Source organism: Ursus americanus, chromosome 6, assembly GCF_024610735.1.
Source record: "Ursus americanus isolate L20-20 chromosome 6, mUrsAme1.1.p, whole genome shotgun sequence".
NCBI classification, from domain to species: Eukaryota; Metazoa; Chordata; class Mammalia; order Carnivora; family Ursidae; genus Ursus; species Ursus americanus.
In genome coordinates this window covers 41,017,454-41,034,579 of record NC_142132.1, presented here as the reverse complement: position 1 = coordinate 41,034,579, position 17,126 = coordinate 41,017,454, and the positions used below count along the sequence as shown (strand labels likewise).

The following is a 17,126-nucleotide window of genomic DNA, read 5'->3' as shown; positions in this document are numbered from 1 at the left end:
CACTTCACCGGGTGGCATGAGGATGGAGTACGAGCAGGTGCTTCTTTCACTGGCTGGAGAGGAGCCAGCGCTCGGCTGCCTGAATTTTCCTTGTCATCTCAGCTCCTTGGCTATTCTCTGACCCATGGGGGCTAGGGCTCGGACTCCAGAGCCCTGGGCAGTGCTTCTCAAATGTGCACATGTGGCAGCCTGCCTGGAAGGGCTCCCCAGCAAGGCCTCAGAGGCTACAGGCAGCCCAGGCCGACACATCTGCCCCATGAGGAGGAGGGGACAGCATGTTGAGTTCTTGCCTGCACAGAGAACAGGTGTCTGTAGAGCTCCCTGCCAGTTGAGTGGTTTCTGGATAGGAAACAGTTTCCACTTTAGACTCCAGGAAGCCACAATGACGATTAGGTCCCGTTAAATGCATACCTTCCTTCCTTTGTCAGGAGCTGCCTCTGTATGTGGACCCATGCTGGAGTTTGGGGGGCAGAGGAGACACTGGTGCCCTGGAGACGGGGAATGGGGAGACAAGGATGCTTGGGCGCCTGCCTCTGCCACCGAGTGCGGAGAGCTGCAGGAACGCATCCTACAGGAGGGCTGTTGGAAGGCACCTGTGAGCAGAGGCATGGGTTTGGCACGCCGGATCTGAGTGTTTCTTAGCCTAGTGACTTTGGGGGAGTTGCTCAATCTCAGAGTCTCACTTGGCTTCATCAGTAAAGTAGAAATAAAAATGCCTACTTTCTGGAACTGTTGTGATGCTCGAATAAGGTCCTGTTTGTAGAGTCCACACGTGCCATACATGGCAGCTACCATTCTAGAAGGGGACAGTGCTCGCAGCTCCAGGGCCACTTCCATGGATGAATGGTGTGCCTGGGGGTTACCTGGTGTGTGGGAGGGGCGCATGGGAGGTGTGTGCCATATTACAGGAGAGTTGTTCCTGTCCCAAATTTAGGATGTTCCCTTGAAGCAGATGTCACTCCCAGGAGGTCCTCCAAGCACATACTTAATTTTACCATGTGGCCTCCTCCGGGAAGAAAATGGTAAGTTAGTGTGTTTACAGTAACAGCAGTAACAGCTCTTGCAACGAATTCTGTTCCATTTCAGCCAAGTCCTGTGTCACCTGGGCTCTGATGGAGAAGTGTTTTCTCTATTAATTCTCTTTGCAACAACCTGGAGATCCTTCCAGCACCTCTAAGTCCCTCCTCACTGTCCCACCCGTGCCTCTGGAAGCCTCCTTGCTAACATTCTCCAGCGGCACTGCCTCCGGCGCTCTCCAGGGGCCAAAGGCCTCCAGCCTCAGAGCCTGTGCCCTTGCTGTGCCCTCGGCCTGGACCACTCGTCTAGAGCTGACCTATTTCCCCACTCACTCTGAGGTACCTCATTTACTTGTTCCTTGTTTGTCCTCCCTCCCAGGACCGGGAGCCCCAGGATGACACAGGAGGGGGATTCTATCTTGTACGGCTGTGTGTGCCCAGCCGGAGAGCCGGGCTCACAGGAGCCCTGCAGTTCATATTCGTGAACCAGTTTATGAAAGGCCCATTTCACGGATGAGGGCGCCGAGGCCCAGGCAGGGAGAGCAGAGCAGTTGCGGCGTGCGGGGCCTGCCCGGCGTGGGGGGAGGCCGGCGTGCGGGCTGGCGCGGCAGGGCGGGCGGTGGGGCTCGCGGGCGCGGCTCCCGGAGCAGCCGTCCTCGTGGGCGGGCGCCGGCGGCGGACCAGGCGGGCGCGGGAGCGGCGGGCGGCGCAGGACCCAGGCGAGCGGGCCGGCGGGCGGACGGGCAGGGCGGCTGGGCTCCGCTCGCACAGAGCGCCGCGGCTGCCGGAGCGGGTAGGCGGGCGCGGGCCCCGCGACGGGCCGGTGGGTGCAGGGGGCGGAGGGGCCCGGGGTCCTCCGGGAAGCCTCGCGCGCCCGCCTGCCGGGGGGGGGGGGGGCTGGGGAGGGGGCGCCGGGTGGGCTTCAAGTGAGCCCAGGGCTCGGAGCCGCATGGCCGGGGTCGGGGGTGGAGGGCGGGGCGGGGGGGGGGCAGCCCCAGGCCCCTGGTGTGGACTCGGGCTCCCGCAGCCGCGGTGTCCTCACCTGAAGCGTGGGTGGCCCGCTGCCTCACCCTGTGCGGTGTGAGGAGAGGAAGTGAGGGGTGCCCCGCAAGTGCCTGGGCGCCTGGGGCGTCAGGAGACCGGGGGCTGCTTGCTGACATTTCAGGAAACAGAACAGACGTCCTTTCCCATTCTTCCTTCATCGGGAGACTGGTCTTATTTGTATTAGCTCTTAGTTTTCCAGTGACTGATAGGGGACGCAGGCTGCGGGAAGACCGCTCCCAGAGGTTCAGATGTTCCCACCTTGTCTTGACAGCTGCCTGGGAACTAAATTCGGACTCACCATTTTACTGCCCCTGTACGATAATCTCCTGTCCCCCTTCCGGAATCACCACCCCTGGGGTGTACCCGGAGGACCCGAGCTCTGGTCCTCCACACTGGGCATCTCTGAGGTATGCAGTGGGGAGTCAGGGACAGTCTTGGTATGACGTCCCCTGCGAGGGGAGGAGGCAATCTCCCAGAAAGGTCTGAAATGCTCACTGGGACCCCAGCTCAGCAACCCTGGGGAGGGGATGTGATCACTCCAAGGTGATCATTGCCCTGCTGGAGGCTTCGAGGGACTGACCCTTAGGGACCGGTCCTTGCTCAGTCATAGCCCTTCGAGCCTGGGTCTCCTCCTTGGGCGAGCTGTGCTCTTGTGCTCTGCTGTGGGGGGCGCGGAGAGGCCTCTGAGGCTCCAGATTGTGTGAGGAAGGAGGCAACTCTAAGAGTGTCGTTACATTAGGGACCCCCAGCCCAGGTCTGCTTGGGAAGGACGAGGTGGGGCTTCTGCTCCAGGCGAGGTGGGGCTTCTGAGCCAGCATGCTGGGACCGCGGGCCAAAGCACGCCTCCTGACCAACACAGGCCCCTGGGGTACCTTCTCATTTGGCTGAGCCACTTTCCAGCACCCCCGGGGTGCTCACTGGGACCCTGGGCTCCGTCAGGCTTTGTCAGGGACCTTGGATATTCATCTCCAACCCTGCTTCTGCCCCTCTGTTGCCGCACGTCAGCTTGTGTCTTGCTCAAGCCTGGGCTCCACTTCCCTTTTCAAACTCTGTGTCTCAGGTCCCAGTGCAGGGGTTTCAGAGTCAGACTGCTGGGGCTTCAAATCCCATCACTTACTAGCCTTGGGACCTAAGTCAGGTCCCTTCCTCTAACTGGGTCTCAGCGTCCCCCCCTTGAAAATGGAGCAGATACGAGATTGAACCACATGAATTTGCTGTCTATGCAGGGCAGCAGTGGTTGGATATTGGCAATTCCATGTGGTTCAGCCTAGTGATGTCTTCCTCGCAGGGCTGTGGTGTGGATTAATGCTCAGTGGGGTATCAGGTGCCCAGAGCTCTGTGGCAGCTAATGTCCCTTCTGCCCTCTGTCTCCCAGGAATGCGTGTGTTCTCAGGGTGAGGCAAGACCCCTCCCTCCTTGGGCTCTCTCCTCTTAAGACTGGGCTCCCTCCTCTTAAGACTGGGCTCCCTCTGCCCTCTCCTGCCTGCCCTTCCAAATTCCCCACCCTGAAACCCTGGCTGCACCAGGCTCAGATCCTGTCTCTTCCCAGTTACAGCCTCTCGGGCTGTTTGGGCGTCTCCAGGGATGTCCAGGGACAAAATCAAAACAGTCTTGTCTGTCCGCATGCTGGCTGCCACTACCTTCTCCTACTACGTCTGTGTCCCCCAGAATCCTGGGGTCTCATCTATCGACGGGGCAGCATGAGGCCTGTCATGAGTGTCTCTCGGGCTAGTCACTGGCCTGTGGATGGCGTAGTCTTCGGCTCTGTATGGCAAGCAGTGGGAGTGTGGCCCTTTCCAGCCCTGGACAGAGATGGGTACTCCGCCATGGGGCAGGGCTCAGAGCAGGATCGCTCTGCAGCAGGGCTGGTGCCCTTTGGAGGCTGGGCACTGGGCAAAGGATTGGAGTAGGTGATTGGCGCCAGCTCTGTGCCCTCCTGCAGGACTTCCTAAAGAGGCTTTGGGTCAGAGCTGGAGTCAGATGCACTCAGAGGCCTGGGCATGGGTTCGAATGATCACTGTGGCCAGGTCCTCATGGTGGAAGAGAGCGAGGTCCCTTTGGGTGGGGTTGATGTGATGCGTGGGAAGAGAAGGGAACTAACGTTCGATGATCACTTACTCTGTGCCAGGCTGGTCTTGTTACAAAATGGGCAGCTCAACTTCCTAGGAGGTGGCAAAGAGAGTTCCTGAACAGGACCTGGTCCCCTGAATTGTGTTGTCTAAAGAACTAAGATGGAGACTGAACCTGAAAGAGTCTAAGGGAGGGAGAGCTCCAGGGTCCTACCATTTGGACTCCTTTCTTCCCCATTTCATCCCCTGACCTAGGAGGGAACCAGGCCCTCCTGTAAGATAAGTATTGTTTCCTCCGCCCCAAAGCTGAGGGAACTGAGGCTCAGAAAGTTTCAGTGACTCTCCCAAAGGCCCCCTGCTGATAGGTGGCAGGGCTGGAATTTGAACCCATGACAAGTACATGGCCTACTGGCCTCCCTGAGATCCTGATGTTTCTCTGCTGTTTTCCCAGATGCCAGTGATAGCTCTGTATAACAAAGGATACTGTTCTTGACTCCAGGGGCCCTCAGACAACTGGGGAGACAGGGCTACAGCCTGCTCCCCACCCCCCCCACCCTGGCCCAGCAGCAAAGTGACCCACTCCTCTCAACCACATGGTCTCACTCTGACCATTCTTAACCCTGAACTCTGAAGTCCCAGTTGGTGGAGTTGTGGCTGGATCATGATAACTTTTCATGAGGCTCTGGTGGCATCTAAGTCCTATCTCCTTCCTCACTTGATTCCGCTCGGGAGCACCTCCCCCAAGAGATCCTCTGTTCCAGCCCTGGACAGAGATGGGTGCTCCGCCATGGGGATTACCTGTCAGCATGTTCTGTAAAAGAAATCCAGCTTTCCTGCTGACCTGGGGCTCTTGGATTTGGGACATTGCACCCTGCCGCTGGAGTAAGCTTCTGGGAGTCCTCAGTCCTGGTGCACAGAGGGCCTTTCTGGGGTGGGGGCTCATGGAGTCTCCTCCTGGTGGGCCCATCCCAGCCTCCGCAGAAACACGCAGAGGCCCGCTGACAGTTCTGTTCCTTTTCTGGTCCCGTCCCCCATGCTCACTTTCCTGCCTTGTTGCTCTCCCAGTCCCAGCACTTCCCTCCTCTGCCTGTTCCCACCAGCTGCTGGGAAGGGCTGATTTGTATTGAGGCTTTCATGTGTCTAGTCAACAGTGACAAGTGTGGGTTGTCCTGGGCCACACGTGCCCATCCCTTGTGTTAGCTCTTTATGGCTTCTCTAAGAAGGGGGGCTGCAAGCCAGGCAGATGCCCAGTGCGGTCTTCTTAGGCCCTCCCTTTCCTCCTGTCCTGGACCTCTTCCTCAGTCTATTCTCTACATCGGAATGATCTTTCTACAATGGACTTGGGCTTTTTGGCCAGCTTTTGGCGGCTCCCCCAGCTTTCCTGCTCTGGCCCACCTCTCCAGTCTCATGGCTCACCACTGCCTTCCACCTATGCTGGGCTCCGGTTATTCTCAACTGCCTGCCGTTCTCTGAGGAGGCTCTGCTCTTCCCTGCCTCCCTATCTTTGCTCATGCTGTTCCCTGCACCTTAAATTCCCTCCTCTATCTGGTCCACTGGATGGTTGACTTCTCTTCAGCTTTGGGGCCCTGCCTCAATGTCACGTCTTCTCTCATCTTCCTGCTTCCTCTCCGATCTCCCAGCTCACAGGCATTGCATTCATACTGGTTTTGGCCATGGCAATATAGCCTTGAGGTTCACCTGCATTCCTGGGGGCAGTTCCTCTGGTCTGGGAGGGACATGGCTGTATGTCGTCTTTGCCCTTGTTTCTGGCATGGGGCTCTGCGCATGTTTATCGAGTGAATGAAGACGTGAGGATTTTCTGGAGCCCTCCCCACCCACGAACTCTGCTCTGATCATGCTGTCCTTGGCTGGTTTGCAGCCACTGGCATTACTCCCCACCATCGACCCAGCCCTGGCTGATGGTCAACCAGAGCCTGGGGTGTCTGTCCCATTAGCTGCTTCTGGGCACAGTGCACCCACCACAGTTCTGTGCAGCTTTGGCTGCTTTTGGACTCCACATTCTGGGCCTTGCATTTGGCCTTGCTCTATTTCATTTTGTCAGGTTCTATTCCAAACAGTCCTTTCTGCCAGAAGACTGTGTTGCCAGAAAAATCCTCCTGCCTCTGAGATTCAGTAGCCAAAATAATCAGACTGTAAACTGTCACTTGAATTCATGACTTGATCCTGTAAATGGCCAAATGTAGCTCATCTTTAGAAGCCAAATTAAATGCACGGTGAGTGACTTTCAGGGCACTAGACATATAGATTTTACTGATCTCTGGTTCGTTTTGGCCACACTCTGTAAAAACTGCTTTTAAATTAGCACTTGGTCAGGAAGAACACATGTGTGTTCACGAATGGGCCTGACCATTTTGCGGGACTTTGAGAACATCTGGAGTAGGGTCTTGCTCGGTCAATAGTATATCTCCCAACGGGACTTGAGCACAGACATGAGAATCATCGGGGCCACTTGTCAAGATACAGGTGCCTGGGCCCCATCCCGGGCTCGCTTAACTGCATCTCATGGTGAAGGGCTCTGCAGTCTGCACTGTCGACATGCCCCTGGAAGGGTTCCGATGCTTCCTGAGGGTTGGGGACTGCCCGCGGGATTCTGACAGCTAGAGACCCCGTGAGGAAGGTGTATCCCAGTGGTGAGTGGAGTGAGCTGGTAGCTCGCTAAGTCAGAATATCTGTCACTGGCATTACCACCTGGACATTCTGGAGTCCAAATTCCAGTTTAGTCTTAGCAGAGGGTCCTGTGGAAGGACCTGAGCACAAGATCGCATTTGCTGTCATCTCTATTTGGATAAAATGTGACAAGGGGATTTCTGCCCGTCCTCCCTCAGGAGTTCTGTCTTTGTACTCTGCATACAAAACTCTAGTTTCTTTATCATTAAAACAGCCTGGAAGCCTGAGGTCAGAGGGAATGTGTATGACAAGTTCTGGCATCAGACCAGGGTTCGCATCTGAGCCCTGTGACCAAAGAGCTGTGTCACCGTGGGCAAGCTGCTTTACCTTTCTCAGTCTTAGGTCCTCCTGGTCCCAGCAGCTTCAGGATGGCAGAAGCCATGAACCTCTCCACCTAGCCCCCACCTCTCCCTGGATTCCACACAGGACGCAGGATCCCTGAGTACCATTTGTCTGCTTGCTTTGTAGGCATCGTCACCGAATCTTCTGGAATCTTCTCACATGCACCATGAACGTCTCTCACCTCTTGGCCTTGCTGCTCCCAGGAACCCCACAGGGTCAAAACAGGAGCAGGTCCAGGAGCATTCAGTACAACTTCTCTGACCACTGCCAGGATTCTGTAGACCTGATGGTCTTCATTGTCACCTCTTACAGCATCGAGACTGTTGTGGGGGTCCTGGGCAACCTCTGCCTCATATGCGTGACCATCCGGCAGAAGGAGAAGGCCAATGTGACCAACCTGCTCATCGCCAACCTGGCTTTCTCCGACTTCCTCATGTGCCTCATCTGCCAGCCGCTCACGGCCATATACACCCTTATGGACTACTGGGTCTTCGGTGAGGCCGTTTGCAAGGTGTCGGCCTTCATCCAGTGTATGTCAGTGACGGTCTCCATCCTTTCGCTCGTCCTTGTGGCCCTGGAGAGGCATCAGCTCATCATCAACCCAACAGGCTGGAAGCCCAGCGTCTCCCAGGCCTACCTGGGGATTGTGGTCATCTGGCTCATCGCCTGCTTCCTCTCCCTGCCCTTCCTGGTCAACAGCGTCCTAGAGAAGGTCTTTCACAGGAACCACTCCAAGGCTGTGGAGTTTCTGGCCGATAAGGTGGTCTGTACTGAGTCGTGGCCGCTGCCCCACCACCGCATTGTCTACACCACCTCCCTGCTGCTCTTCCAGTACTGCATGCCGTTGGCCTTCATCCTGGTCTGCTACGTGCGCATCTACCGGCACCTGCGGAAGCGGAAGCGGGTGTTCCGCAAGGGCACCTACAGCTCGCGGGCGTGGCTGATGAAGCGGATCAATGGGATCCTCATGGCCATGGTGGTTGCCTTCGCCGTGCTCTGGCTGCCCCTGCATGTGTTCAACAGCCTGGAGGACTGGTACCACGAGGCCATCCCCATCTGTTCTGGCAACCTCATCTTCCTGGTGTGCCACCTGCTTGCCATGGCATCCACCTGTGTCAACCCTTTCATCTACGGCTTTCTCAACACCAACTTCAAGAAGGAGGTCAAGGCCCTGGTGCTGACATGTCAGCAGAGTGCCCCTGTGGAAGAGTCTGAGCATCTGCCCCTGTCCACAGTGCACACAGAGGTCTCCAAAGGGTCCCTGAGGCTCAGTGGCAGGTCTAACCCCATTTAGCCCGGCCTAGGGTTTCTCCCTGCCATGTTCACTGCCAGGCTCTTTCCCTTAGCGAAGTGGGCCAATTGCATCATGACTGGCATCGTTACTGGCAGTCTGGTGGCACTCCGTCATTACTGGCTTTCTGGAGCCCAGGGAGGCTGGCAAGAGCCTATTTTTGCACCCATTTGCCTTGAGAAGCCTGACATTCAGGTGGTCGTGCCAGTTGTTCCTGGGAGAATTCTGAGTCTGGATTCTGCCGCTGACAGCATGCCTTGAAGCCTGAGCGGGTGCCGGAACCAGAGATGGTCTGCTTGTGGCCGGCAGGGTTCATTCTGGTACTTCCCCATCAGACGCTCAGCCTGGGGACGCAAGGGTTTCACCTCTGCCAGTGAGATTGTGAGGTCACTGTGGGGTGAGGGAAGGAGCATGTGGGGTCAGAGCTCTGGACCTTGGTCAACCCCTCACCTCTGGGACAGGTGATGTTGGCGGACAGGCACTGTGAGTGGTAGAGAAGTCCATGAAGGCGAGAGAGGGGGATTACTGTTATATGATTAGCACGTCGCATTGCAGAGCATGGATCCTGGGAACCTTGGGTCCTTGTGCTCCTCTGCTGGAAGAAGGGCAGACCCCGGGAATCCCGGGATTCACATCCTGCTCCGTCTTTCTCTTTCACTGCCTCTGCCACCTGAGGCGGAAATAAGGCTACAAGTATCTCCCCTTGATAAGCACCTCGAAGGGGCATCTGCATTGTCATAGAGCAGATGTTGGCTGTCCATGGATAGCCATGGTCCAGCATGGGAAGGGCTCAGGCTGCTGTAGCCACACTCTCACCTCCCCTTCCTAGCCTGCAGGACTTCCCTTGACAAGGCAGCAGGCCAGGAACTCTGTGACCCTTCCCAGCATGACCCACTGCCAAGGCCGACAGCACTCAAGGCTGGGACTCCAGCCTCCTTCGTTCCACACTCTGACCACTGAGCTGACTTGCTCTAGGTGATGTGCACTGTTGTTCCAAAGCCTCGCCAAGCCTTCCGGAGAGGGAGGGGCAGGGGATTCTTTAGTTTGGCTTAATGGGACACTGGATGAAAGGAGTAGAGGTCCCCCTTCCTCCAGCCCACCAGGGAAAATGGAGAAAGGGCTACAATGAACAGGAATGTCTCACCCATGGAGGTCACGCTCCAGTCTTCTGGCTGCTGACCCAGACCCAAGGCTTTATCTTTGTGTGGGCCAGACAGACAGGTCAAGATTGCCTCTGGGCCACTTTTGATGGGATGCCCGGGTCTGGCTCTTGCCTGCTCAGACCCACCCACCCTGGGGCAGAGTGGGCACTGGCTAGACCCATCACGGCCTCCTGGGGCAGGATATTCAGGTGCCCAGAGCACCCAAGGAATCTCACTGGAAGGCAACGAGGACTGCTGTTTGCAGGATATCTGGCAGAGGGCCAGACAACAGGAGATTGAACAGCCACGTCTGCCTGTGTCTCTGACCTGGCCCCTGGCCAAGAACTTGTGCAGCCGACACCCAAGTCAAGCGCTCTTTGAGCCACCAGCTCCCTTCCTGGAGCTGTTTGTTTTGTCCCAGCTTTTGGTCCCAGCTCTCATTCTGTTCCTTTGGTGACCTTTACCCTGGCTTTTGGGAGAGATCTTGAGCCACTTACTGGGTGCAGCTTGTGCTGGCCCTCTGGTGCCATCTGCTGCTGGCTGCTCCAGGGAAGCACCTGCCAGCCCAGCCCGGACCCATGGCTCATCCCGGTGCCCTGTCATTGCCCAAGCTTCCCAAAGCATTTGGGGGCCTCAGGCCTCTCCAGAGCCCATGCAGTTGCCTGGAGTTGATGCCTCATTGCCCATCTCAGGGGGGATGCTTGGGGACAAGGATGCTGTAGGATGCCCAACGCTTGAGGACGGGGGGACCGGGCTGGGCATCTGGCAAAGGTGCTTGGCATTAGGAGTTTAGGTAGTGGGTGAAAGCTGCTTCTGTGCTCCCCTCACCTTACTTGGGTGGACACAACGTGCCCAGGTGGCTGTCTCCTGCTCACAGTTCCTAATGCCCCTTGGAGTTGTCTGGCTCCCCAGCACCCTGGGATCTTGCTGTGGGAAGTACGTTCAGAAGACCAGCAGCCTCGGCATCACCTGGAACTTGGTAGACGTGCAGGATCTCTAGTCCCGCTTGAGACCTATTGAATCAGAATCCGCATTTGATCAAAATCTCCAAGTTGATGGTGTACACGTTCGAGCGTAAGAGGCTCTGCTCTAGGAAACAGAGTGACCTGAAGCCTGGAGCCACTCGGCGAGTTGGACACTCTGGGATCTCGAAGAGAGCTCTAGGAATCCTAGTTCGGGAGCTTAGGCTTTACAATGGTATTGCTGAAAAGGGAGGTTGTTTGGCTCTGGTTGTTTGTCTCATCTGCATGTGGACATAATTCTTGTGACGCCTTTTCACTCCTTCAATAAATATTTACTGAATGAACAGTTTGTGCAGTTACATTCTTAGTGATTGTGTATTCTGCTCGATTTCACTTGAAACTATCGTCAACAGTTTTCCATGATGCTGTGTATCATTTTTGACAGCTGATTTTGGATTTAGCAAATGGGCCACTGAAAGCCGGTACCTCTGAGCAAGCTCCTGGGTCCCAGAGAATGGGCGTGTCCCTGACTGTAGTGGGAGGAGCCCATCTTCCCAGAGGAGCACTGGGGCGGGAACTGGAGCCGTCCACCCACCAAGACCGCCTGGGGACCCTTCGAGGGAGCAAAGCATTATGGAACCCTGGTGGTGGGAACGTAAATCCTGCCTCCAGCACTTCCTTTTCCCAGAAATGACATTGGCTTGTTTTTTCCCCATTATAGAAGTTACTCATGTTCATTCTTGAACATACACAAAATATGCAACCACAGAATGAAAAAGGAAATCATGTTCTGCCACCCAAAGATACTCACTGTTTATGTTTTTGGGGAGTCATTTCTTTAGTTTCTGGGTACATAATGTTAGTTTTATTAGAAAAACATGGTTGAGATCATACTGTAAGTGCCTGCATATTTATATGTAGTATTAAAGTATTTTTAAAGATCTCTTTTTGCTTAACCTTGTAAGAATTTTTAATCATTCAACAGATATGTCAGACACATGGTAGGTGCTGGAGATACAGTGGTAAATAAAATAGACACTGTCCCTATTCTCATGGAGTTTATAGTCCAATGACTAGATCCATCCTCTGTCCCTAATCATCATCTGTTGTGGCATATGTAGATGTTTCTAGACCTATTATGTGTAGTTCTGTGATGAACTTCTATGCAGAGAACTTTTTCTAATTTTTTATTTTTAAAAAATATTTTAAACAAATATTTTAAGTTGGTTCCACACCCAGTGTGGGGCTTGAACTCATGACCTGGAGATCAAAAGTCACACGCTCTACTCACTGAGCCAGCCAGGCACTCACAGAGAACTTTTTCTGTATTTGGAATTGTTTCCTTAGGAGAGATATCCAGAAGTGGAATCAATGGGTCAAAGGGCGTGGATATTTTTCAAGGCTCATGATGAGTACTGCTAAACTGATTTCCAGAGAGGCTGGACTGGTTTGTGCTCTGTGGCTAGTGTCTGTTTTACTGTAGCCCGGCCACGGTTGACGGGTTACCAGCAGACCTCTGTTGTTCACTAACTCCTGTCCCCGCTCACCTCCTGAATGTCATTCCAGCATCCTCTGTTCTGGGCTCTCCTTTACACAGAACTCCTGTAAAGGCCTGTCTTATCTTGATGTCTCTGCTGCTTCTCCTCCCACACTCTTTTGTACTCACCTGTGCATCCGAACAGCTCTAATACCCTCTAGTTCCATCCATGTCGTTGCAAATGGCAAGATTTCAATTTCTGATGGCTGAGTAATATTCCATTGTATATATACACCACATTTTCTTTGTCTATTCATCTGTCGATGGACATCTGAGCTCTTTCCATAGTTTGGCTATTGTGGACATTGTTGTTATAAACATTGGGGTGCAGGTGTCCCTTCGAATCACTATGTTTGTATCCTTTGGATAAATACCTCGTAGTACAATTGCTGGGTCGTAGGGTAGCTCTATTTTTAACTTTTTAAGGAACCTCCACACTGTTTCCCAAAGTGGCTGCACCAGCTTGCATTTCCACCAGCAGTGTAGGAGGGATCCCCTTTCTCCACATCCTCACCAACATCTGTTGTTTCTTGAATTGTTAAGTTTAGCCATTCTGACCGGTGTGAGGTGGTATCTCATTGTGGTTTTGGCAATAGGATTACTATAGCAGGGGATAGAGGTAGTTTCCCAAAGAAAGTGATGCCAGGCAGGCAAAAACACAAAAGCAGAGTGGGCTTGGAAAGGGAGATGGATTAGAAAGATATTTAGGTATCGGATGGACATGATGACAGGTGTGGGGGAGAGAAGGAAGAGTCTCAGGTTCCAGACTTGGGAAAGTAGGTGGAAGTTGTTCCAGATAGTGAGATGGAGCAGAATTTGGGGGGTGGGTAGTTGATCTTAGGATATATGGTTGGTGGCACACTTGGGCATGCAGATGGATGGTCAGGTACTTGAGTCTGGAGCTCTAGGGAAAGCTTGGGTCAAGGCCTGACCAAGCCCTGCAGATGGGCACTCGATTGGGGGGTGGGTTGATCTGGAGCTGGGCATGGGCCAAAAGGATTCCGGTTACCTGGAGCTGAATCTGGTGATAGGACATTGATATCAGCAAACAAGTTGAGGTCCTAGGACATGGGGTGGTAGGGTGCCCAGCAAGGAGGCCTGGTGGACAGTGCAGCGTAAGTCAGACACAGGAGCCATCTCCCCAGAGCTGAGCACAGAGATGACATCAGGCAAGTTATCCTCACCAGGGAAGTTGTTCTGTGGCCTCAGTTCTTTTGAGAATCAAGGACAGCTTTAAGGTCAAGCTTCTTCGCTGGAAGTTGGGAGTTGTTACTGCGATTTACTGCTTTGCGGGGAGCAATAATGCCTGAGAAAATGCTGAAAAGATCTTGAATTCCTCAAAGAAGAAATCATTGACTTCTACAGTGTGTGGAGGGAAGGTCTGATGGTAGAGGAATGAGCACAGCTGTCGTCTCTGTCTTCAATTGGATCATGCTGACTTGCACAGACATCCCGCAGTGACAAAGCCCTTGGCCTGGCCTCGCCTCGTGGTGGGGTTTCTCCGTAGAATATCTCTTCAAGGTTCTGGTACATTTTACAAGACTGCTGCAAATACACAGACATAGACCAGCCTGGGGCCCCTGGGTCTTGAGAAGACACTGGGAAGGGGTTTGCAGAGCAGATTAGGATGCTTTCCTCGCTGACAGCAGCCAAGCATTTCCTACCCTGGGCAGCTGAAAAGGCACCTGCCGGGTGAACTTGCCAATGAACCACAGAGCGGAGGGTTCTTGTGAATGTGGCTGTGCACTCATGGCCTTTGAGGTTTCTGGTTGTTTAAATGTCACCATTTATTTGAAATTGATTCTTTGAAAAGTTTATCAGTGCAATTGTGTATCAGCACAAAGCTCTCTTAAAACACACTTCCTCTCATTCATAAAGCTGTTAATGGGCATTTGATTAGTCTTTCTCTTGACTGCCAAGGAAACTGTACTGAAAAGTAGGGCACACATTCAGAACAAAGAACTTCAACTCACTGGCGAAAACCCTGCGATAGCCTTATCTCCCTCGCCAGATAGTGCGCCTGCGATGGCCGGCAACCCGCTGCCACCTTGTAAACGTCACTTCCAGCCCCTTCTGGGTTTTATGACTTTAAGGTGTGGGGGATCCTGGGGATGGTGTGGAGCCAGAAAGGATTTCCCAAAAAAAGACCTCCTTTTCCTATTTTTTCTTTCACAGACCCATTTCTTCCACCCACATACCTGGGGCAAGTGGGAGACGTGTACCTCACCTGGGCAGGTGTGAGCACCAGTCTTTCCCCCGGGGTTCCTGGGCACTGTCACACTGTGCTGCCAGCTGGCCGTGGGGCCTCAGTCACATCCTGGTGGAAGGAATACTGAGGCCCCTTATCCGTATGTTTAAAAATTCAGAGGTAATGCCCTGCACCACTCCTCCCCCACCCCCGCCAGTGCATAGCTTTAAAACAGTTACATATAAGATGGTTTATATAAGATGGTGGGTGTTTCACCATCTATGAAATCTGGGGTCTATGGCTGTGGGCAGAGCAGAAAGGCGTGGAGCCAGAGTTTTGGGGAGAGGCATATGCAGTCGGTGCATTTCATCTTGATTCACTGGCACCTTCTCTGCAGATGGCATGATGGAGACACCTTCAGAAGGGCAGGTATGAGGACAAGCACCGTGTGCCAGGAGTGCGATCACAGAGTCAGGGCACGGGGGACAGGCCAGTCCTTCTCCGGGAGAGCATTCGGGAGCATGTGCCTTGAAGTTCACTGGTGGGCAGGATGGGAAAAGGCTGACATCAGTAGTGAGCAACAGCCCAGGTGGCAGATCCGGTGCGTTTGGCGATAGGGGTGCTGAGGGCAAGGCTGGATGGCGAGGTGAGCTCCGGTGCAGAAGGCTTGCACCCCCGCCGAGCCGTTGGACTCTCTCAGGCTGGTGAGGGGAGGACACTGAGGCACCTTAGCAGGGGTACCGTGGTGAGGTTGGAGGTTAGAAAAGCTGCCTTTGGGGCGCCTGGGTAGCGCAGTCGTTAAAGCGTCTGCCTTCGGCTCAGGGCGTGATCCTGGCGATCCGGGATCGAGTCCCACATCAGGCTCTTCCGCTATGAGCCTGCTTCTTCCTCTCCCACTCCCCCTGCTGTGTTCCCTCTCTCGCTGGCTGTCTCTCTGTCACATAAATAAATAAAATCTTTAAAAAAAAAAAAAAAGCTGCCTTTGACTGCAGTGGGGAGAAGGGTCAGGGGAGACATAAACTAAGGTACTCAGCTCATTTCTGGTTTTGCTCTTCTCTGTAGGCTGGCCTCATAGAGCAGCTGGTCTCCTGCAGAGCTCCCAGGAGGCTGGCTCCAGCCGAAAGCAGTCAATCTTGGGGGAACACTGCTGTGCTGTAAGCTGGAACCCTACCCTTGACCGTGCCAGAGTGGGGCTGGTGTTCCCCAACTAGGAATGCTGAGCTGGAAGAGCAGGGCGGGTGACCGGAGTTCTGCCACACCGCACGATGATCAGATCCCATCCCGATCCCCGCAGGGCAGGGCTGGTGCTTCCCTAATCATAAAAGCCGGAGGTCTGGGTTCCCTTTCCCGGAGTCTGACATCACCTAGCTAGAACCCCATGCACTGCCCTGGAACGGGTCAACGCATTTGTTCCTGAGCTTATGTCTGCGGGTTTCCCCCACGGACCCCGGCTCCAGCAGGCAGTACGTGGGCCGCCAGGTAATCTTCCCTTGTTTGCATAAGGAGTTTGGGCCCTGAGGCCATTTCCATAGCTTTTTGGTTCAGCTTGCTGAAGGGAGGCCGCTCTGACTCGTAAGTACTGAGTCCTGACAGACGCAGGCACTGGGGAGGGTGATGAGGCTGTGTAAGGGCATCTCGAGGCTACGGGCAAGTACTGTCGTGTCCACCCGCCTTGCCCTCAGGCCTCCTCCCCGCTTCTCAGATCCCTGCCCACAACACATAACCCAGGCCTGCCTTCCAGGAGTTAGAGGGCTCTGCATCCAGTTCTGAGCCACACAGGATACAGTTTGCTGTCCAGAAGGGGCAACCGGGTGTCATAGGAGCCCTGTCACATCATGGTAGCCGTCTTCTCGTTGTTTGTGGATTCCGTGTCACCAGCGCACTGAGAAGGGTCTGGAGGTTGCTAACACGGAGTCTCAGTTTCCATATCAGTCAAATGGCAGGGGGTGGGGGGGGGGGAGTTGGGACTAGAATATTTTCAGGATTCTGTGCTCTTTTAGAAGAGTCCATGATTTCTCTATCTTGTGGGAAATAAAATAATTTCCTTTGCCCTCCGACCTCTCAGGCAATGAAGCCGAAGCCCTCGCTGGGGCCAGCGTCAGGACCAATGGGGGGGATTCCCAGTACATGGTGGGAGTTGCCTGAATCTTGTTAAATTCACAGCCTCATTTTCATGAGGACTGTCCTGATTTTTTTTGGCCTGGCCTACCCAGGCCAGAGCTCGATTCCGTGGCTCGGTTAGTTAATTTAGTCATTTAAGTTAGCATTAGCCCCGTCAGAGCTGTGCAGTTGGCTATTAAAAGCCAGACAACAGCATCATCAATCTGAATTATTACTGAGCACGGACGGACACGTGGTGCTGGATAACGAGCCATAAATGTCCAAACTATTGAGAAAGAATGTGGGATGAGCGGGGTCAAAGGCTCCCGGGTCACTCCACTGCCAGCTTGCCATGCCAGGCTCTGGCACTCGGGCCTGTGGCCAGCACTGCATTCTGTGCACCTCCTGGGACTCAGAATGTCAGGGCTTGAGCCTTGCCAGGCAGCTTGGCCATGGGGCCCTGAGCCTCCTCCTGCCTCCGGCCTCGTCTGAAATGGCCCGAAGCTCGGGACTGGCGAGTGTCGAGGTGTCTGAGCCCCTGGGAGGGTGACAGAGCCAGAGCACGTGAGGATACCTCCTTTCGGGAAAGTTTAGCCCGTAATTAATAGCGTCCTAGCTCTCTACTCGTGCAGCTTAGCACCGTCTAAGTCATCCTCAGACTCTTTCTCTATAGGCTCGGTCGTTCCAACCTACAAACTCTCTGCGAGGTGCCATGTTGGAACAATTCCTCCCACGACTCTGCCAACC

The 17,126-nt window shown here is 54.3% G+C and overlaps 1 protein-coding gene across 1 annotated transcript; it reads left to right on the top strand.

The window, feature by feature from the left end:
* Positions 1-7,309: 7,309 nt before the first annotated feature.
* Positions 7,310-10,885, top strand: NPY4R2 (neuropeptide Y receptor Y4-2). Its single transcript, XM_087862492.1, has one exon. The coding sequence runs from the start codon at positions 7,326-7,328 to the stop codon at positions 8,451-8,453; it is 1,128 nt and encodes a 375-aa protein (XP_087718618.1). The 5' UTR covers positions 7,310-7,325; the 3' UTR covers positions 8,454-10,885.
* Positions 10,886-17,126: the final 6,241 nt, after the last annotated feature.

Bases quoted from the DNA above. Each gene is read 5' to 3' on its own strand.
- NPY4R2 (XM_087862492.1), top strand. From the start codon at position 7,326: ATGAACGTCTCTCACCTCTTGGCCTTGCTGCTCCCAGGAACCCCACAG.